Here is a 16,466-nt window from a genome sequence, read left to right as displayed (position 1 = left end):
TTACCCCCTCCCTCCCGTGTGTGTGTGTGTGTGTGTGTGTGTGGGAGGCTGAGACAGGACTTTGGGGCTGACAGAGACTGTGAAACCCCCCTGCACCACGGGAGAACATTTCTTTGGAGAGAGAGAGAGAGAGACACACACACAGCAACTTGGAAGAGTTGCTGCTGCTGCTTCTTTGAGGTCCTCGCCTTCGCATTTACAGACCCCCCCGGCCCGCCTTCTGCGGCTCCCCCTTCCCTCTGCACCGCCACCGGGTCCTTCCTCCTCGGCCCCCCCGCGCAGGGCACCTGCCCTCGCCTTCGGAGCCCCCGCACCCTCTGCCGGGACATCGCCCCTGTCCCCCGGCACCCTCCCAGCGGGACAAGCCCCCCGCTTAGCAGCCCGCCCCGTTTCTCCCCTCGCACCCCCCCGCCGGACGCTGCCCCCCGCGGCCCCTTCCCGGACCCCCCCCCGCGGGCGCCCCGCTGCCCTCCCCCGGCGGCCGGCGGCGCGGCGATGCTGGCGGTGGGGCAGATGGACGGCAGCCCCCGGCAGAGCGCCTTCCTGCTCGGCAGCCCGCCCCTGGCCGCCCTGCACAGCATGGCCGAGATGAAGACCCCGCTGTACCCGGCGTACCCGCTGCCCGCCGGGCCGGCCTCCTCCTCCTCCTCCTCCGCCTCGGCCTCCCCGTCCCCGCCGCTGGGCTCCCCCAACCCGGCCGGCCTCAAGCCGCCGGCCCTGGCCAGCCCCCCGCAGCAGCTCTCGGCCGCCACCCCGCACGGCATCAACGACATCCTGAGCCGGCCCTCCGTGCCCCTGGCCGGGGCCGCCCTGGCCTCCGCGTCGCCCTCCGGCTCCTCCTCGTCCCCCGCCGGCCTCCTGGCCGGCCTGCCCCGCTTCAGCAGCCTCAGCCCCCCGCCGCCGCCCCCCGGGCTCTACTTCAGCCCCAGCGCCGCCGCCGTGGCCGTGGGCCGCTACCCCAAGCCCCTGGCCGAGCTGCCCGGCCGGACCCCGATCTTCTGGCCCGGGGTGATGCAGAGTCCGCCCTGGAGAGACGCGCGCCTCGCCTGCACCCCCCGTGAGTACCGCCGCCCCGGCTGTGGCTGGAGGGGGGTGGGCTGCTTTCCTAGCACCGGCAATTGCCCCTACTTGTTCGGGTGACATCCCCGCCCCCGGCATCCTGCCCTGGGGGCAGCTCCAGCACGGCCTGGGTCACCCTCCTCCCCCTATTCCTTGCCTCCCGCTCAGTCCTGTTGCTCAGACTTTGGTTGCTTGCCATGCACGCCCCAGGGCTGCAGGGCGCTGGTTAGCGGGAGAGGCAACGAACTTATTTAGGGCTTGCTGTACTTCAGTGCATCCTTTTACCCCCCCCCCCGACCCCCTATCCCACTTTTATTTGGGGGAGTGAGAAGGGGAAATGCTGCCCCCAGTGATTTTGTGTAGGAAGTAGTATGATCAGTGGTGAATCGATTCAAGGTGTTTGTTTTACTCACCCACACCAGCCTGTTAGCTGCATTTTGGTTCAGTGCTCGGTACAGTTAGCACGGTGCTGCTTTTGCTGCCTTTACTTTTTCTCCTGCTCCATCTCTGACTTTCTACTTACTTCTACTTCATGCTGCCTGAATGCCCTCTGGCGTATACCAGTTAGCATTTGCTCCCATCTTTAATTGCAGGCACCTTCTGTAAAAATTTAGAAGGGTTAGTTAGGAGATGTGTCTGATAGGGCAAAGAAAAGCTGTAGTGGCCCAGATTTCTCGGGGATAAAAGTTTTAAAGGCCAAACCCTTCTTCCCCTGCCCGTTCAGAGAGAGGCTTTTATAAACTCGGGACGTTTATGCCTCGTCTTTTCTCTCTCTATTTTGATGCTGCGACACTTCCAAGTTCCTGTAACGGTTTTCTTATTACTGATGACTTTTGTAACACTGAGCACAGTGATGTTCCAAGCTTAGATTTGAAAGGGTTGGCTTTACTAAAACCGTTTTGATCATTGTGCATACTAGAATCCTTACAATAACAAACAGTTACTCTCTGAACACCTGAAAGCACATGTTAAATGATGAAAATATATGACATGCATTATTTGACTTGTTGGCAATTTAGACACTCAGAGCTGGGGTGTGTGTATGTGTCTATGAAAAGCACTGAAAATGTCAAGTTATTGCTTACGAATAATGGGAAGTTTTTACAAAAACAGTTCTCATTTTATTTTTCCTAAAAGGACTTTTAAGTTGAAATATCTCTGATTCAACTCCTCCTCCCCCTTCCCCTTTTTTGAGTTTGGGTCATGCACAAACTTTCCCCAAGAAGAACCCTTTATAGTAACCTACTTTTATCGATTACCGTTTTTGTGGGAGAGTAATTTTTGCCTGCTCAGAATTTAGACCCTCTAAAGAAAGGGGCGTCAGGAAAAAAAGATATGCATCGCTTTGAACCTGGCAACATTTTAATAGGGAATTCGTTCCTCCATATATAGGAAAAAAAACCCTTTCCCTTGACAGCAAATTTCATAGCTAAGCACTTTTCCAAATGAACAGATTAACATATCTGTCTATGCATTCATTCTTTTCCAGATCAAGGTTCAATTTTGCTGGATAAAGACGGAAAGAGAAAACATACAAGACCCACTTTTTCTGGCCAGCAGATTTTCGCCCTGGAAAAGACTTTTGAGCAGACCAAATATTTAGCAGGACCAGAGAGAGCCAGGCTAGCCTATTCACTGGGGATGACAGAGAGTCAAGTCAAGGTGAGATGATCATGTCAAACATTAGATAAGAGACTCAAGCCCACACATTGCTGAGACTGGGCGGAGTGTGAAAAATACATATACAAAGGAGCCCTGATATAAGATATTGATGAACAAAAGGAATCAGGCGCATGCCTTTGAAATCAGGTTAATCTTAAATGGATACGTATGCTCTGCACATACACCATTACTGCCAGAACAAAGCCATTGCAAAATATTATTGCTAACTAAATCCGTTGCATAGATGGCTCCTTTTAGTATATTTAAAAAGGCACTTAGGTTGGCAATTATTTGCAGTTTATAATTAATAGTGTTATTTATGAGAATATGGCATAATTTTTAAAACCGTAATTTATTTTAAAATAATTTAAAATTAGGAATGCTTATAAAATTACCCCAAAATATTATGTTTACTGTGCCATAAAATTGGGAGAGGTAAGGAGTAATATTGTTGAATACTTAAATACAAACAAGTGTAGTCTGTGTTAGAAGGCTAATACTTGGACAATACATTTTCTGACTCTGTAGCCATGCAATGTTTGGTCATTAGATGTTGACATGATTACGACAAATAGTTAAAATGGGATATCGTTCTCCTGGCTAAGGGAAAACACAAATTTGTGCATGTTTGGGATCCAGTGTGCTTACAATGGTTCAAACTTTAGAGATCATGTCTTGAATGGGAAAGGAATTGAGCTAGCAAGCATAAAGTGGATCGGATGGTTTACACATTCCCTCCCCGAATCTGTTTATTTTAGCTAAACACTGAAATATTTCACAGAGATACGGTTTTGATAAGTTAAAATGCTAATGCGGGCTACTGCGTGTTTCTTGTTCAGGGAATTGTATTTAAAGATAAATTCTCTATGCTGCTTTTTAACAAATGTAACAGTTTCTGTGTTAAGGGGCCTCTTTATGGATTCTCATTCTCTCAGAGTTATCTGGAGCCCCTCATTTGTCACTGTAAATATGTCTAAATGGCTGTGAATAAATTGTTACGGCCCGTACAATGAAAATAACAACCCCCTCCTCTTACTCTGCCCTTTCTAAGATAAAATATGTAACAGAAGAGGGGACATTAGAGAACTATTCAATGTAAAATGTTTATTGTCACATAGGAGCAGGATTAAAGTACTGTGTAGTCACTGAGTGTACTGGAAGTGTAGTTAGATTTGTTTCCTTTCAAATGAACGCTTTCATTCCATGTATAGGAATCGTTCTGCGACACTGAAATTATGTTTTGCATAATAGGATTCGTGACTTGGATTTTAGAGAGGAAGAAACCCAAACAACCTGTAAATTGTTCCTTTCTTTTACAACAAATTTTTAATCTATTTTTAATGTATTGTATAAATGTAATTTCATCTTTAAAAGCCATAGCAATAAAAAAATTGCATTTTTAACCTGATGACGCAGCACAGAGCAAGTTTCTGAGACCAGTTAGCCTTACCTCTAACTATTTGAATTTAGAACATTAGAAACACATGCTTTTCACTTGAATTACATTTAGGACTACAGACAACATCTAAATAAAGACGCATATGTTTTCATGGGAAATGGTGTCCCATCAAGTTTGATCCATGTTAGTTGAGTTTTGATTAAACAAACTGAACAGGCAAAAACATAGTAGGGGAGAGAGGAGGAAAAGAAGAAATGTAGATCTTAACAGAAAATTAAGAGGAGTAAAATTATTCCTGCCCTCCATTAGTATGAAAAGGTTGGTTTAAAAGTCTCCAAGGCTCGTTTTGAAACTCCATAAAATAAAATAAAAATAAAAAGCAAGTGAACCAAAACCGCACAAAATGCTCCTTCATCAGAACAAAAAGCAACTGAAATATGCCTGGACCCTGAAAAATTCTTTAACTACCAATAATAACTCTGCAGGAGCAAAGGCAAGAATTCTGTGGTGATAACAATAACTTAGAATGATAATAAATAATAATAATAATGATAATAACCACAATATGAATACTAAGCATACCATGGGAGCCAATAATAGTATGATATGCATACTGGTAACTTAAGATTAATAATTACAGATATGGTATGAATATTAATCTGTAGTAATAATAATAATAAAAGTATAGCACAAATACCAATCATTATATGGTAACAGTAGTAATAGCTGTATGGTGATAATTATAATTTTAGGTTAATAACTATTATATGAATACTTAAGTGTCTGTGGTAATAAAATAATTATTTATGAATACCTTATGGTATAATAACAATAATAATTATATAGCATAGTAATAACTATTATATCAGGGATACTAATAACACTGTGGTAAGATTAATAGTAATAACTATGGTGTGGATATTAATCCCTCTATAGTAGCAATAACTTCATCGTAGTAATAACTAAGATACCAACACTAAGGCGACAACAGTAGTACTTATATCGTATGTCTGATGATCATTCTCTTACAATAATTATGGAATGAATATAAGTAACTGTGTTAGTAATAATACACCTGGGACGAACACTAGTAGGTGTATGGAAATAAGAAAACAATACTATGTACTGACTAGTAAAATACCTCTGCAGTGGTAATAACACGATGGTAGTAATAACGGTGACGATGGTACAAATACTAATCACTGTTCGCTAGTGGTGATCAGCATGGTATGAATACGAATAAGTGGATGGTAGGACTAGTCACCACAACTCTGTGATGGGGAGACTGGTACCTCCATGGGGGTAACAGCTGTGCTACGGATGCTAAAAATTTGGTGGTGGCAGAAACAACAAGAGCTCTGGTAGGAATCCTGCCGGCTGTGTGGTGTTACCAGCAGCTCCTGGGTGGTGCTGAGGCTCCCGGTGGCGCTGAGGGTCACAAGCAGAGTACAGATGTGGTTGCTGGCTTTGACCTGCCCCGGGTCAGTAATTCCCCCCTTCTCTCTCTCTCTCTCTCTGTTCGCTGCGGCTGGGCCCCTGCAGGTTTGGTTCCAGAACCGGCGCACCAAGTGGCGGAAGAAGCATGCGGCCGAGATGGCCACGGCTAAGAAGAAGCAGGACTCGGAGACCGAGAGGCTGAAGGGGGCCTCGGAGAACGAGGAGGAGGACGATGACTACAACAAGCCTCTGGACCCTAACTCGGACGACGAGAAAATCACCCAGCTGCTGAAGAAACACAAGTCGAGCAGCAGCAGCTTGCTCCTGCACACATCTGAGAACGAGAGTTCCTCTTAAAGGGGTTTCAGAGGAGGGGGCCGGGGCCCAGGCGGACTCGGAGGACACTTGCTATTTTCTGAGATGTTGTACATATCTATTTTTCTAGACTTTATCAGCTGTCGGAGAGGAAAGAGGCAGAAAAAGACGGCGAGTAAACAAACATCCAAACCCAGCGCCCCCCTGCTCCTCTGGCCTGGCCCTTGGCCGCTGGCGCTGTTGTTGTAGGGTCGCAGGGGGGCTGTCTGAGTGCTCCCTCTTCTTTTGCAGACTCCAGGGCAGCTGAGGGGGAAAGGAGGGACCTACTTCCACCCACACAGCTCCTGCTGGGCGGACTAAAGCAACCTGTTGAAGGCTCTTTGTAAATAAATCGTGAGTCACACTGACTATAGAAGTTACTTTACTGTGAATATTTAAAATGTAAAATACTTTTTTTTTTTTTTAATAGAAAGGGTTGGGTTGGGTCCTACCCACCACCACCTCCACCCCCTTGTCTGGCTTTTTAAAAAGATCTGTTCTTTTGAATAGTGAATTGTGGAATATAAATGCTGGGATTAGTTTGTGGTCTCTTCCCCCGCCTTCGCTGCTTATTCTGAACTTTCTCCTGCAGATCTTGATTCCCTTCTAATTTGAACTGAGGCCCTCCATTAACGGCATCTATTAAGAGATTTGAAACAAACAGTCTACTGATGTTTTGCCAAGTATGACGAAGTCTTTGCTGGAACACCCCCTCCCATTCTGAAATTGCACCCGCCCTGAATGCTATTTATTAGTATTTTTTTAAATACTATTTTTGGACGGTGGGGGTGGGGCAAATTTAAATAGTTTCCTTTAATTTAACCCATTTCCAATAAAATGCGTGTTAAAAGTAGCTGGTGGGAATTGTTACAACCACTTTCAGTCGAAAATATAAAAAAATCATTTAGATGCTGTAATTGAATTTAAAGTGTGTTTTCTTTTGTATTATAAAGAATACTATAGAATGTAAATTGTTTTCTTTTAAAGCTAATAATGATGATATATTAGCATCTTAACATTTATTAATTAATTTATATTAAAATAATTCGGTTTGTAAAGAGAAGAGCCCTTTGCAAGACCAGTTAAATGTAATGCACTTTCTGTTAAAAAAAAAAAAAAAAAAAAAGATAAATCAATTAAAACCAATTTAAAGACGTTTGTTGCCTCGACTAAAGGGTACAGATAATCTGATCTCATCAGAGATTAAATAATAAAACTGACGGTACGAAAAAAGATAACTTGGGTTCTTTTGTTCATTTCCAGGAACATTTAAAAAAAAAAAAAAACTATGTAAAATATCACTTCCTCCAGAAGATTCAAGAGTAATACAAATAAAATAAGCGATCGTTTATTTGGAAAATATAAAGTTGCTATTCCTGGTGTGTATTTTTTTCATGAGAGCTCTTTTCCTTTTGTAGAACCTCTCTGGAGAATTCAGGAAGTCGTAATTTCCATATATATCCGAGATAGGTTAATCTCAGGCCAATATAGGGTGTATTAACTTTTTAAGCAGCAAGCAACACAAGCCATTATCAGGGATGACATGTTAACATTATTATGGGAAAGATACTATTTTCCAGGAAGGAAGCGATTAATAAGAGTCTAGCTAGGGGTCTAAAGTAAATGATTAGACCCAATATAGAAACAACTGTTTTAAATCGAAACGCGTTGTTTAGCTATGATCATTTCCATATCTAAACAGTGGATAACTATTGTTATTTCTTTTATGGCTGAACTTAAGCAAACATAAACGCTGAGAGTTGAGCAAAGTAATCAGTTATTCTGCAGTTTAGAAAAATATTGTGTCCGGTTATATGAGGTATTTGATTTTTAAACAAAAGCAGGGAAACAACACTTTCCTGAAGCAACATCTTCACTTAAACTCTAGAGGGCCTGACTCTGTATATTGAGTAGATGTTTTGTCTGAGTAGGGCGTTTAGGATCGGGTCCAGAGGAATTTATGTACGGTACGTTTTTACAAATATAAACGATAAGGTGCATTTATTTCTCTCAATGTTTCCCCAGCACAGCTTTTACCAGCGTATAAGGTTCCACGGTATAGCATCTAAATTCCACTCTGCTCTTCCAAAAGGTGACTTTGGAGCCTATATTTCCTTTGATAAAGCAGAATATTTCAAAATTGCAGGTTCACGATCTGCAGCATAAACCTGCCATTCTCTTCAGATTTTCACTTCTTCCTAAAATCTTTATAACGTATACAAAACCTGACTCTGAGACGTTAAGCTGTTTACAGGGCATCAAGTCAAAATGCTTCCAGTTTTGCAGTTATTCTTAAAACAAGGTGATTTAAAAAACAAACAACCAACCCATTCACCGTTGTCAACGTATCGATCATTTTTTACAGTTGCAAATATGACTCTCTCTTAGGACTGGATGCAAGTCCCTTGTTCAGTGATACCACAACACCGAGCCAACAGATCTGGAAGAGAAAAATGTGTGACCATTTCAAAACTCGCGCTGCCTTTTTTACATGCCCACACAAATGTCTTAAATTCTGTTCATTTTACTCAGTCTTGAGTAGCTTCAATAAATCAACTTCTTTCTCAGATAACTGCTTCTGCTTTAAAGTGTTTATTCAATCCCAGACCAGGATTCATTTTATTTTATTTTGTAAATATGCGATTCTATTTTCCAAGGCGATTCCATTTTCCCTCAAAAGCTAGAGCAGTTTTAATTCTATATGTCCTGAGCAAAAATTCTGTATCACACAAAAACACTCCTTTTGTACACCTCTTGATACCGCACTGTGTGTGTCACTGAGCAATGGTTTGTATACAGCGGGCCATGTTGTACTGGTTTCTTTCTTTTTTTTTTTTTTTTTTCCAGTTGACTGCAGCACTGACTTTGGCTTTCCAGTTAATTTACTTCTACACAGAGACCCAGCTGGCCATCAGTTGCAGTTGGCACTATAAAACTAGAATTATAGGGTAAAAAGCCCAACTCTGATCGCTTGGTTAGTTTGGTTTTGTCTAGGGTATTTGTGAAAAGAACAGTTTATTCATATGATCTCACTTTTTTCTTTGTGGTTAAGGCTTTGAAAACAAAATGGAGATTAGAGCGGGATGCAAAACATCCTTCACATCGAGTAGAGGACTTTTATGAAGAAAGCTAATAAATAATGTCACGATCATTGTTACAAATATCCTAGCTAACAACTAGGGATAAATGTCACTGGTTTTTATAAGGTTTAAAGTTCACCTGCTGAAATTTTAAAATCTGTGATCGGCACTGAATAGATCTCAGGAAAACAGAGCATAGACGCTCGCTTTGCCATACAGAAGAGAGCAATCGAACCACCAAGTTAGAATGTTGCTTAATTAAATAAGCTAGAATCGTGCTTAAACCAAACACCTCCACGACGTGCCAGTGTGTCTTTGCGCTGTCCACCAGTGGGGAAAGGTCCTGCTGGTTCAACTCATGTGAATAGTCTCAATTTAAGTAGAGTTTAATTTAAGCTAATTTAAAGCCAGTAAAATTTGAGGTTTGAGGAAAGCTCCTTTAGAGATTGACAGAGGTCACGATGTGCCTGTTTAGATATATTTCCCTCCCCCTCTCATGGTATATTGAGGCACCAACCATTGAGAGCAGATGAATATGTCGGTTGCCATTTGTTTTCCCACTCTTCTCACTTTCCTTGACATTTTACCTGGGCGTTATATGGATATCTATTTATTGTATTACAATCAGCCCAAGTAACACTTACATAAATAATGAAATAACGGGTGTTAATATGGCCCTCTCGCACAGTGCTCCTGACAAGTAGCGTTGTGTAATAGTGTCTAACTGTTCATCCGAAATCCTATGTAGATGAGTACATTAAAACAGTGTCAATTTAGGGGAGATCAACATCTCCCTGTCCATTGAGTTTGTCATCATCGCAAACACTAAAGGAGTGAAATTCCACTTGGGAACTCTCGCACTCGGCAGTTTAAAGAGACAGTAACTCTTTTGTTAATCATTGACAATAGCGCTGTATAATAATAACCGAGATAAATAGCAGATTTCATCTATACTCCCTATTTCAGGCTAATCTCAACAGCTTTGTCTACAGACAACTTTTTTTTTTTAATGCGACCTTTGATGTAAACCCAGCTTCTCTATCTTGTGTGTTTTTCTGAGGGAGGGAAATAGAGTCTGTTATTTCAGTATTTACCCTGCCTTATTCTTTGACATTTGTATCCTCCTGAGAGCAGACGAGTAAGATACTGCGAGATAAACTTCTCACTATTTAACATGAGGATTTGATGGGATCCATCATGCTTTTTAACACGACCATTTTACAGATCAGCCAGAGAAGTCGCAACGGAAACCCCATGCCTTAATTTCCAATTAATCTTTGAACTAGAAGAAATCAGTATTATTTTGATCAAACAACCATAACCCACCGATAATATTCTGAGCCGAACAAAAAATCCCTTTCTTTTACATATAATACTCAATCTTCCGCAGAAGACACAGGTGTTGCATAGTATATCCTGGGTATCTGTCTGCTCTCAGGCCCCTCACTGATAATAAGGAAAACTGCAGGAAAAAAACTGATCATTAGTGTTAAAATCCTAAAATGGGTTTGTAATCTGGCTACCTTTCTCAGCAATATGAAATATACCCCGGGATCTAAGAACTGACAAACGCAAATATTATTATTCAACATACAGGGCTATCTGCAACAATGGAGATTATTTCAGAAATATATTGGAGAGTCTATTAGAAAAGGTAGTTTCGTAAAGTCATTATTTTACTCTTTGGTCATAAAATATTTGTCAGAATAGAACAAACTATAGCATGCATCTGTATAACTTATATAAGTATGTCTCTGTTCCTATAGCTGTAAAAGTTATAAATTATAAATTAGAACAACATATATGTTAAATAAATATTCCCATGTGAGGGGGCCCAATCCTGCATTCTTGTTTCAGGCAAAGCTCACACTGAACTCAATGGAACGTCTGCCTGAGTACATGCAAATCAGGGCTCATAATTCAAATTGTGGGCCAAACTCCGCTCGCTTGACTGGGTTTCCCCGATTTCACGGGGCTGCTGGAGTGAACAGACAACGGATCAGGTTTTGGCCTTGTCTGTTCCATTTTGCGTTAGGTGTGAAACCAGCTGCCTCTGACCTGGGTAAGTTTTCAGTGGCAAATACAAGCATCCCCTTCTTGGCACGTTGTTTGTCAACCCCAAACGTGTTATGATGGGAACTGACAGCTAAGAGCAAACGTCCCAGTGATCTGGCGAATTCAAAAAGAGAAAACCGTGCTTTCCCCGCTCTGGGCATCTAGCGCTCCGTTCTTGTAGGGGCTTGGACGTAGCTGACCCATCTCATACACGCAAAGACACTGCACGGTGAAAAGGTTTGCCCCTGAGCGGTCTCTGCTTTGATCTCTCTCCGTCTAAACGACTCTGTAAGCTGTGCCAGGCTGGACAGATGCTCCCCATTTTCGTGACCGTGCTGCCTTGGGACTCAGCCCAGTGCGAGGTAGTTGCCACCAGTGGAGACAACATACATATTTATATGGAGCTAACGTGCCAAGGGGGAGGCTAGGGGAAAGAAATGAAAACGGAAAATCAGAGGCTGAGACACATTCAGCGCTCAGGAGTTATTTGGTATTGACTTCATCATAGCACCCACGTAATAATGAGGACAAATTCTAGTCCAACTCGAGTCAATGGCATCTATGGAAGGTGGCTCTCAATGTTCAGGATCCATCACAACTACTAGACTGATTCGCACTCCAAGGGGAGTGGCCTGGTCCCATTCAATACATGAGACTTCCCATCTTCAGACCAGCCAGTCAAGAGGCACCAGAATTTGCCCCAGGACTGGCAGATCTCTGGACATTAGCTGGCCAGAGTGAGAAGGGCAATGGATCGGGGCTGCGTTGTATCTGGTCCTCCAAGCTCTGTTCTACCAGGTCACTTTTCCCCATTCCTTCTGCATTGCTGTCCAGATCAAGTCTGTCTAGCTCGGTGGTTGATTGGTGTTTGGCTAGGCAAGATTACTGTACGTAGAAACGGACTTGTGTCCTAGTCTTTGCCCCATGAGCAGAGTTAGTGTGGGAAAGACGTTGTCCCCCCATGCTAAATTGTGCGATGGGTTAGATGCCTTCCTTGCCAGGGTCACCTTCTGTAAGATGGGTGGTATAGGATAGTTATATGGACCTGACATTTTCAGGACCTGGTGCACATACAACAATGGTTTAGATTAGGAATTTGATTGCCACCGTTCATATGGTAGCAGTCCTTAACAGCACAGGATGGGGAAAATGTAGCCCTTGGTTCCCTAAAAACATAGGCACAGAGCAGGGTTGAAGGACCTAACGTTTACATCTGGGGTGAAGTAAAACTTTACAGTCAACTACAGACCAGGGGTTCCTTCCTGGTAGGCCCATGGGCAGGGCCTTGGTGGGTAAATAAAGCCTACGGAATCTTAGCTCATGGTTTTTCATGGCATAAAGAGATACAGAAGACCACTGATCTCAAAGGAGCTTTGGGATCACTGGAGACCAAGGGGCAGAATTTGATACTCTTACTCAACTTGAATAGCACTTTACTCCAGGAGTAGTCTCATTGATTTCTATGGGCTTACACCTGGAGTAGTGTTACTCATCCCGAGTAATGGGTTATCAGAATCTGGCCCTAAATTTGGGCAACGTAACTGATCAGGTCATTCTCTGTTGGAGTTAATAAAATAACAAGCTACTTGATTAAAGTGAAGGTGACACGAATCACAATCTTTATCTAATAAGTGTCCGGGTGGCATTGTGGGATGGGATAAAAACCATGCTCTGAAGTGTCCCTAACCTCTGTTTACCATCACTTGATGATTACCCGTTCTGTTCATTCCCTCTTGGGGCACCTGCCATTGGCCACTGTCGGAAGACAGGATGATGGGCAAGAAGGACGATTGGTCTGACCCAGTAGGGCCGTTCTTATGTTTTGGAGGATGAGACTATGGCTAAAGGGAAAACGAGGTGGCTCATTTTCTTACACTTAAACAGCGCAAACAAAGAGAAAAATCTGACAGTGCCTCCCGGATTTGCAAAATAATGGCGAAAGCTTCGTGGAGTAAGACCCAAATAGCACTTTATAGTTATATTTTACGTCCTTCATATTATATCTCCTGTGCTAGATTCTATGTTGTACTGGCCAACAGGTCATTTTTAATTGAGCAGCCATGAGAATATGTATTGATTACTGGAGTAAGCGCCATACGAATGTTTTGTTCTGGACAGTTCATCCTGTCATCCAAAGAAACTCTATTCCTGACCTGCACGGTGCCAAGTTCACATTATTGCCAATGGGGATGCACAGCCTGCTGAGAGCCTGGAAAGATGGGTTGTCTTTTCATAGTAAAAATAGTGGCGCAGTGCAAACGAGCCCTTGTGTGGTGCGCAGCGAAAGAAAAGTTACTCTTTGGGAAATGCAAGGTTCACTGGAATACCCTGCTCGGTCACAGGAGTTGTTGCTCTTTGGATAGATTGGAACAGACCGTAGAGTTTCTAGGAAACAAGGAATGGCTATCCCAAAAGGTATCAACTTGTGTCCAAGCAGACTGTTTAACCAGAAACGCTAGGATCTGCTGCAATGTGTGGCTATTCAAAGAGCAACAACTTCAACTTCCCCTCGCTTCCTATGAGTAGCGGGGAAATGTGCTGAAGCTTGTTTTCCTCTCCAGGGGATGGGGCTACCAGCAGAGGGCGCTGTTTGTCATTGACGTGCGAGCGCCCCTAGGAAGAACCGCGGCCCAGAAGTCAAGACAGCTGGGTATCGATTTGGAACGAAGGCCCGGGTTGCTTAGCGCCTTCAGGAGCATGTTCATTATATGCTAATTGAGGTCAGTGGGCACAAGGGTCCTCATGTTTCGCTGTTGCTGCTGTGATCAGCAAACTCCTTCCGTGTCCTGACAGAGCCGAGGAGGAGAAATAAACATACAGTTACAAAGCTATAAGGATCGGGGTGCGTCTCTGCTCTGGGACAGCTTCCCGAGGATGGGTTTTCCGTAGGGAAATATGGCGGCAGCACCTAAACCTCCCAGGCCTAATCGATTCCTGGGGGTAGTGGAGAATAAATGCACGAAAAGACGGTACTACAGGAAGAGGGGAAACCAGGAGCTGCCGAATAACATTCCCTGGGACGAAACTATTGTTCGTGCAATTTTTGGAAATGAATCAAAGGGTGTGAACAGCAATTACAGGCCAGTTGCTGATCCCACTGACGTCACTGGGAGTGGGCATATTACATTTCCAAAGTAATTCTGGATGTACAGCCTCCTGTTAATGGTGGGATAAAAAGCCCCATTACTTGATTTGCGTCTCATTTTTGCCCTCTAGTCTAGTAGATGGGCCCCCTCTGTATGCGGAAGAGAATTCATAGAATCATAGAATATCAGGGTTGGAAGGGACCTCAGGAGGTCATCTAGTTCAACCCCTGCTCAAAGCAGGACCAACCCCCAATTTTTGGCCCGATCCCTAAATGGCCCCCTCAAGGATTGAACTCACAACCCTGGGTTTAGCAGGCCAATAATGCTCAAACCAATGAGCTAAATAGTAGATGTATACAATGCATCCCCATAATGTTCGATCCTGCTTCCATTGAAGCCAGGTTTTTTGTTTTGTTTTGCTTTTTGCAGTTGAGTTAGCAGGAGCAGGCACATGGAAAATAAGTGAGAAGAAGCAAGCAAACAAAAAAAGAAACGAAGTTCTCTTTCCTTATCTCTAAAATTCCGTGTTTTGTAAGAGAAAAATTAAAAAATAGCTCCCTGCGAAACCTTAATGGCCGCGGTTTTCTCTGGGTGACACGGAAGGCAAGGTATACAGATTTTTTCAGCCCACAAAACAGTCCATTTCAAATACAATCTTCAATTGCTATTCGAACTAATACACATCATTCCCGCACGCGCCCAGCTTTTAATTATAAGTATAATGCAATACATAGTGAGCACTGGAAAGACTTAGAGGGATTTCCTTGACCCCCCTCAACTCGAATTTCATTTGGGGGGCTCTTTTTGGAAAAAATGGAGAAAAATGAAGGATTCACTCTCGTGAATATCTCTACTTAACAATGCAGGCTTTCCATTCCTAATACCCAGCAAGTCCATTCAAAAAAGAAAAAAAGGGAGGTGTGTTAAATTTTTGGTCTTCAAATATGCTTGACTATTCCAAGGATGTATTTCTGAAGGGCGGAGGGCATTTCCTTAAGATAGAGATAGATAGATATATATATCTATATAGATATATATATCTATCTATCTCTATCTATAGCTCCTAACTTTACAACCCAACGTCCTCTTTTAACAATCTGCAAGAACAATTCAAAGATCGCTTTTTTCACCCCTCCCCAACTGGGAAGATAATTGTGCCTCATCAAAGATATGAGCCAATTAATAGTGGCTCAATTTCCTCTCTCAACTAGCCAGCTGCCAAGACCCGTTAGCGGAATTCCAACAGGCTGCCTGACACCGAATGCATTTCCTCCCTGACAAAAAATGGGAGAGATGACCAGCCACTCCATTATTATTACATTGAGTCCTGCTGTAGCCACTCTAGGTGGAAGGAGTGGAGGCTGGAGTGATGTGTAACGGTGTCATATTACCCTCTTAACAAAAGCGACCCCCACCGCCCCACACTTTCCTACCTCCTGCACTGAGGTCAATATGATCTACCACTTGTGATTTTAACAGCCTCAACTTTCAATTTCATTTTTAATACTCTCTCTCTAATACTGCCGTACGTCAGCAGCAGGCTCCAGCATCTCCCATACCGAATTTACTTTCATTCCCAAACTCTGGTATATTGAACCTGGCAACCTGACAGCCTATCCTGACATGCAGCACTGCAATACTATCTAGCATGTCTGCTCACCTTGGGCAATCGGGAAAACGCTCTCTGGGAATCCCCGCCCCTGGATAGGGAACGTTTACATTAGAAATCCAGGAGAGAAAGTGAACAGCTGTCAAAAAATAAAGCGATCGCTCTTCAGATCGGATCGCGGGTGGCTTTGCTGGAAATAATAAATAACGCTCACTTTAATTAAATCCTTATTCGGTCCCTTTCTGGGTAGATAAGGTGAAGCTGTCACACATTGGAAGGCTGTCTATAAAATCCAAGCTCTGTTCTCTGCACGCAGCCAGCCCTGTAAATAATGTTGACACCAATGTGAATAACGTTTTTATACCATGCCTGTATTGTTCTCTATTATCCTCCAAATCGCACAGTTGCAATAGTACTCTCCCCAGGATGACTGTTCGCTTTGAAAGGGGGGCTGCTGCAGAATAAATAGTTTTATGGGCAAATCCTAGAAAGAGACGTTTTAAAAATGAGCAAAATATTATTCCGCAGATGGCGTTTTATTGACTGAGTGCCTTACTCGGACCTTTTACATAGTTATGATACAGACACCAAAGGAACTACAAGGGAGGGTATAACTCCAATTAGTGAGGATGGGACACAGTATTCCTTCTGGGCAGAGGCATTCACAAAAGAGAACTGACCCAATATGGGACTCGAATCTGCATTCGTTTCGAGCCCCAAGTTCT

The 16,466-nt window shown here is 43.2% G+C and overlaps 1 protein-coding gene and 1 long non-coding RNA gene across 4 annotated transcripts in view; one reads left to right on the top strand and one right to left on the bottom strand.

Annotated features, from left to right (window-relative positions):
- The first annotated feature begins 495 nt into the window (after nt 1-495).
- NKX6-1 (NK6 homeobox 1) lies at nt 496-8,344 on the top strand. Of its 3 annotated transcripts, none has more exons than XR_012639233.1 (4): nt 496-1,057; nt 2,549-2,721; nt 5,663-6,265; nt 8,300-8,344. XR_012639233.1 is itself a non-coding variant. In XM_074950521.1 (3 exons), the coding sequence occupies exons 1-3, from the start codon at nt 496-498 to the stop codon at nt 5,912-5,914; spliced, it is 987 nt and encodes a 328-aa protein (XP_074806622.1). In that variant the 3' UTR covers nt 5,915-6,643. The 3 variants fall into 3 exon arrangements, 1 of the variants encoding a protein (XP_074806622.1); XR_012639234.1 differs by lacking the exon at nt 8,300-8,344 and adding an exon at nt 6,504-6,632; XM_074950521.1 differs by lacking the exon at nt 8,300-8,344 and having other exon boundaries at nt 5,663-6,643.
- Nucleotides 1,567-16,466, bottom strand: part of LOC141986238 (uncharacterized) — a 152,953-nt gene continuing 138,053 nt past the window's right edge. The window contains exon 3 of the long non-coding RNA XR_012639236.1: nt 1,567-1,659. This is a non-coding gene — a long non-coding RNA (uncharacterized LOC141986238). The remainder of the gene's footprint in view (nt 1,660-16,466) is intronic.

This window comes from Natator depressus, chromosome 4 (assembly GCF_965152275.1).
Source record: "Natator depressus isolate rNatDep1 chromosome 4, rNatDep2.hap1, whole genome shotgun sequence".
In the NCBI taxonomy this organism is placed as follows: Eukaryota; Metazoa; Chordata; order Testudines; family Cheloniidae; genus Natator; species Natator depressus.
The sequence above is the reverse complement of the archived record's forward strand: the minus strand, read 5'-3'. Positions and strand labels throughout refer to the sequence as shown.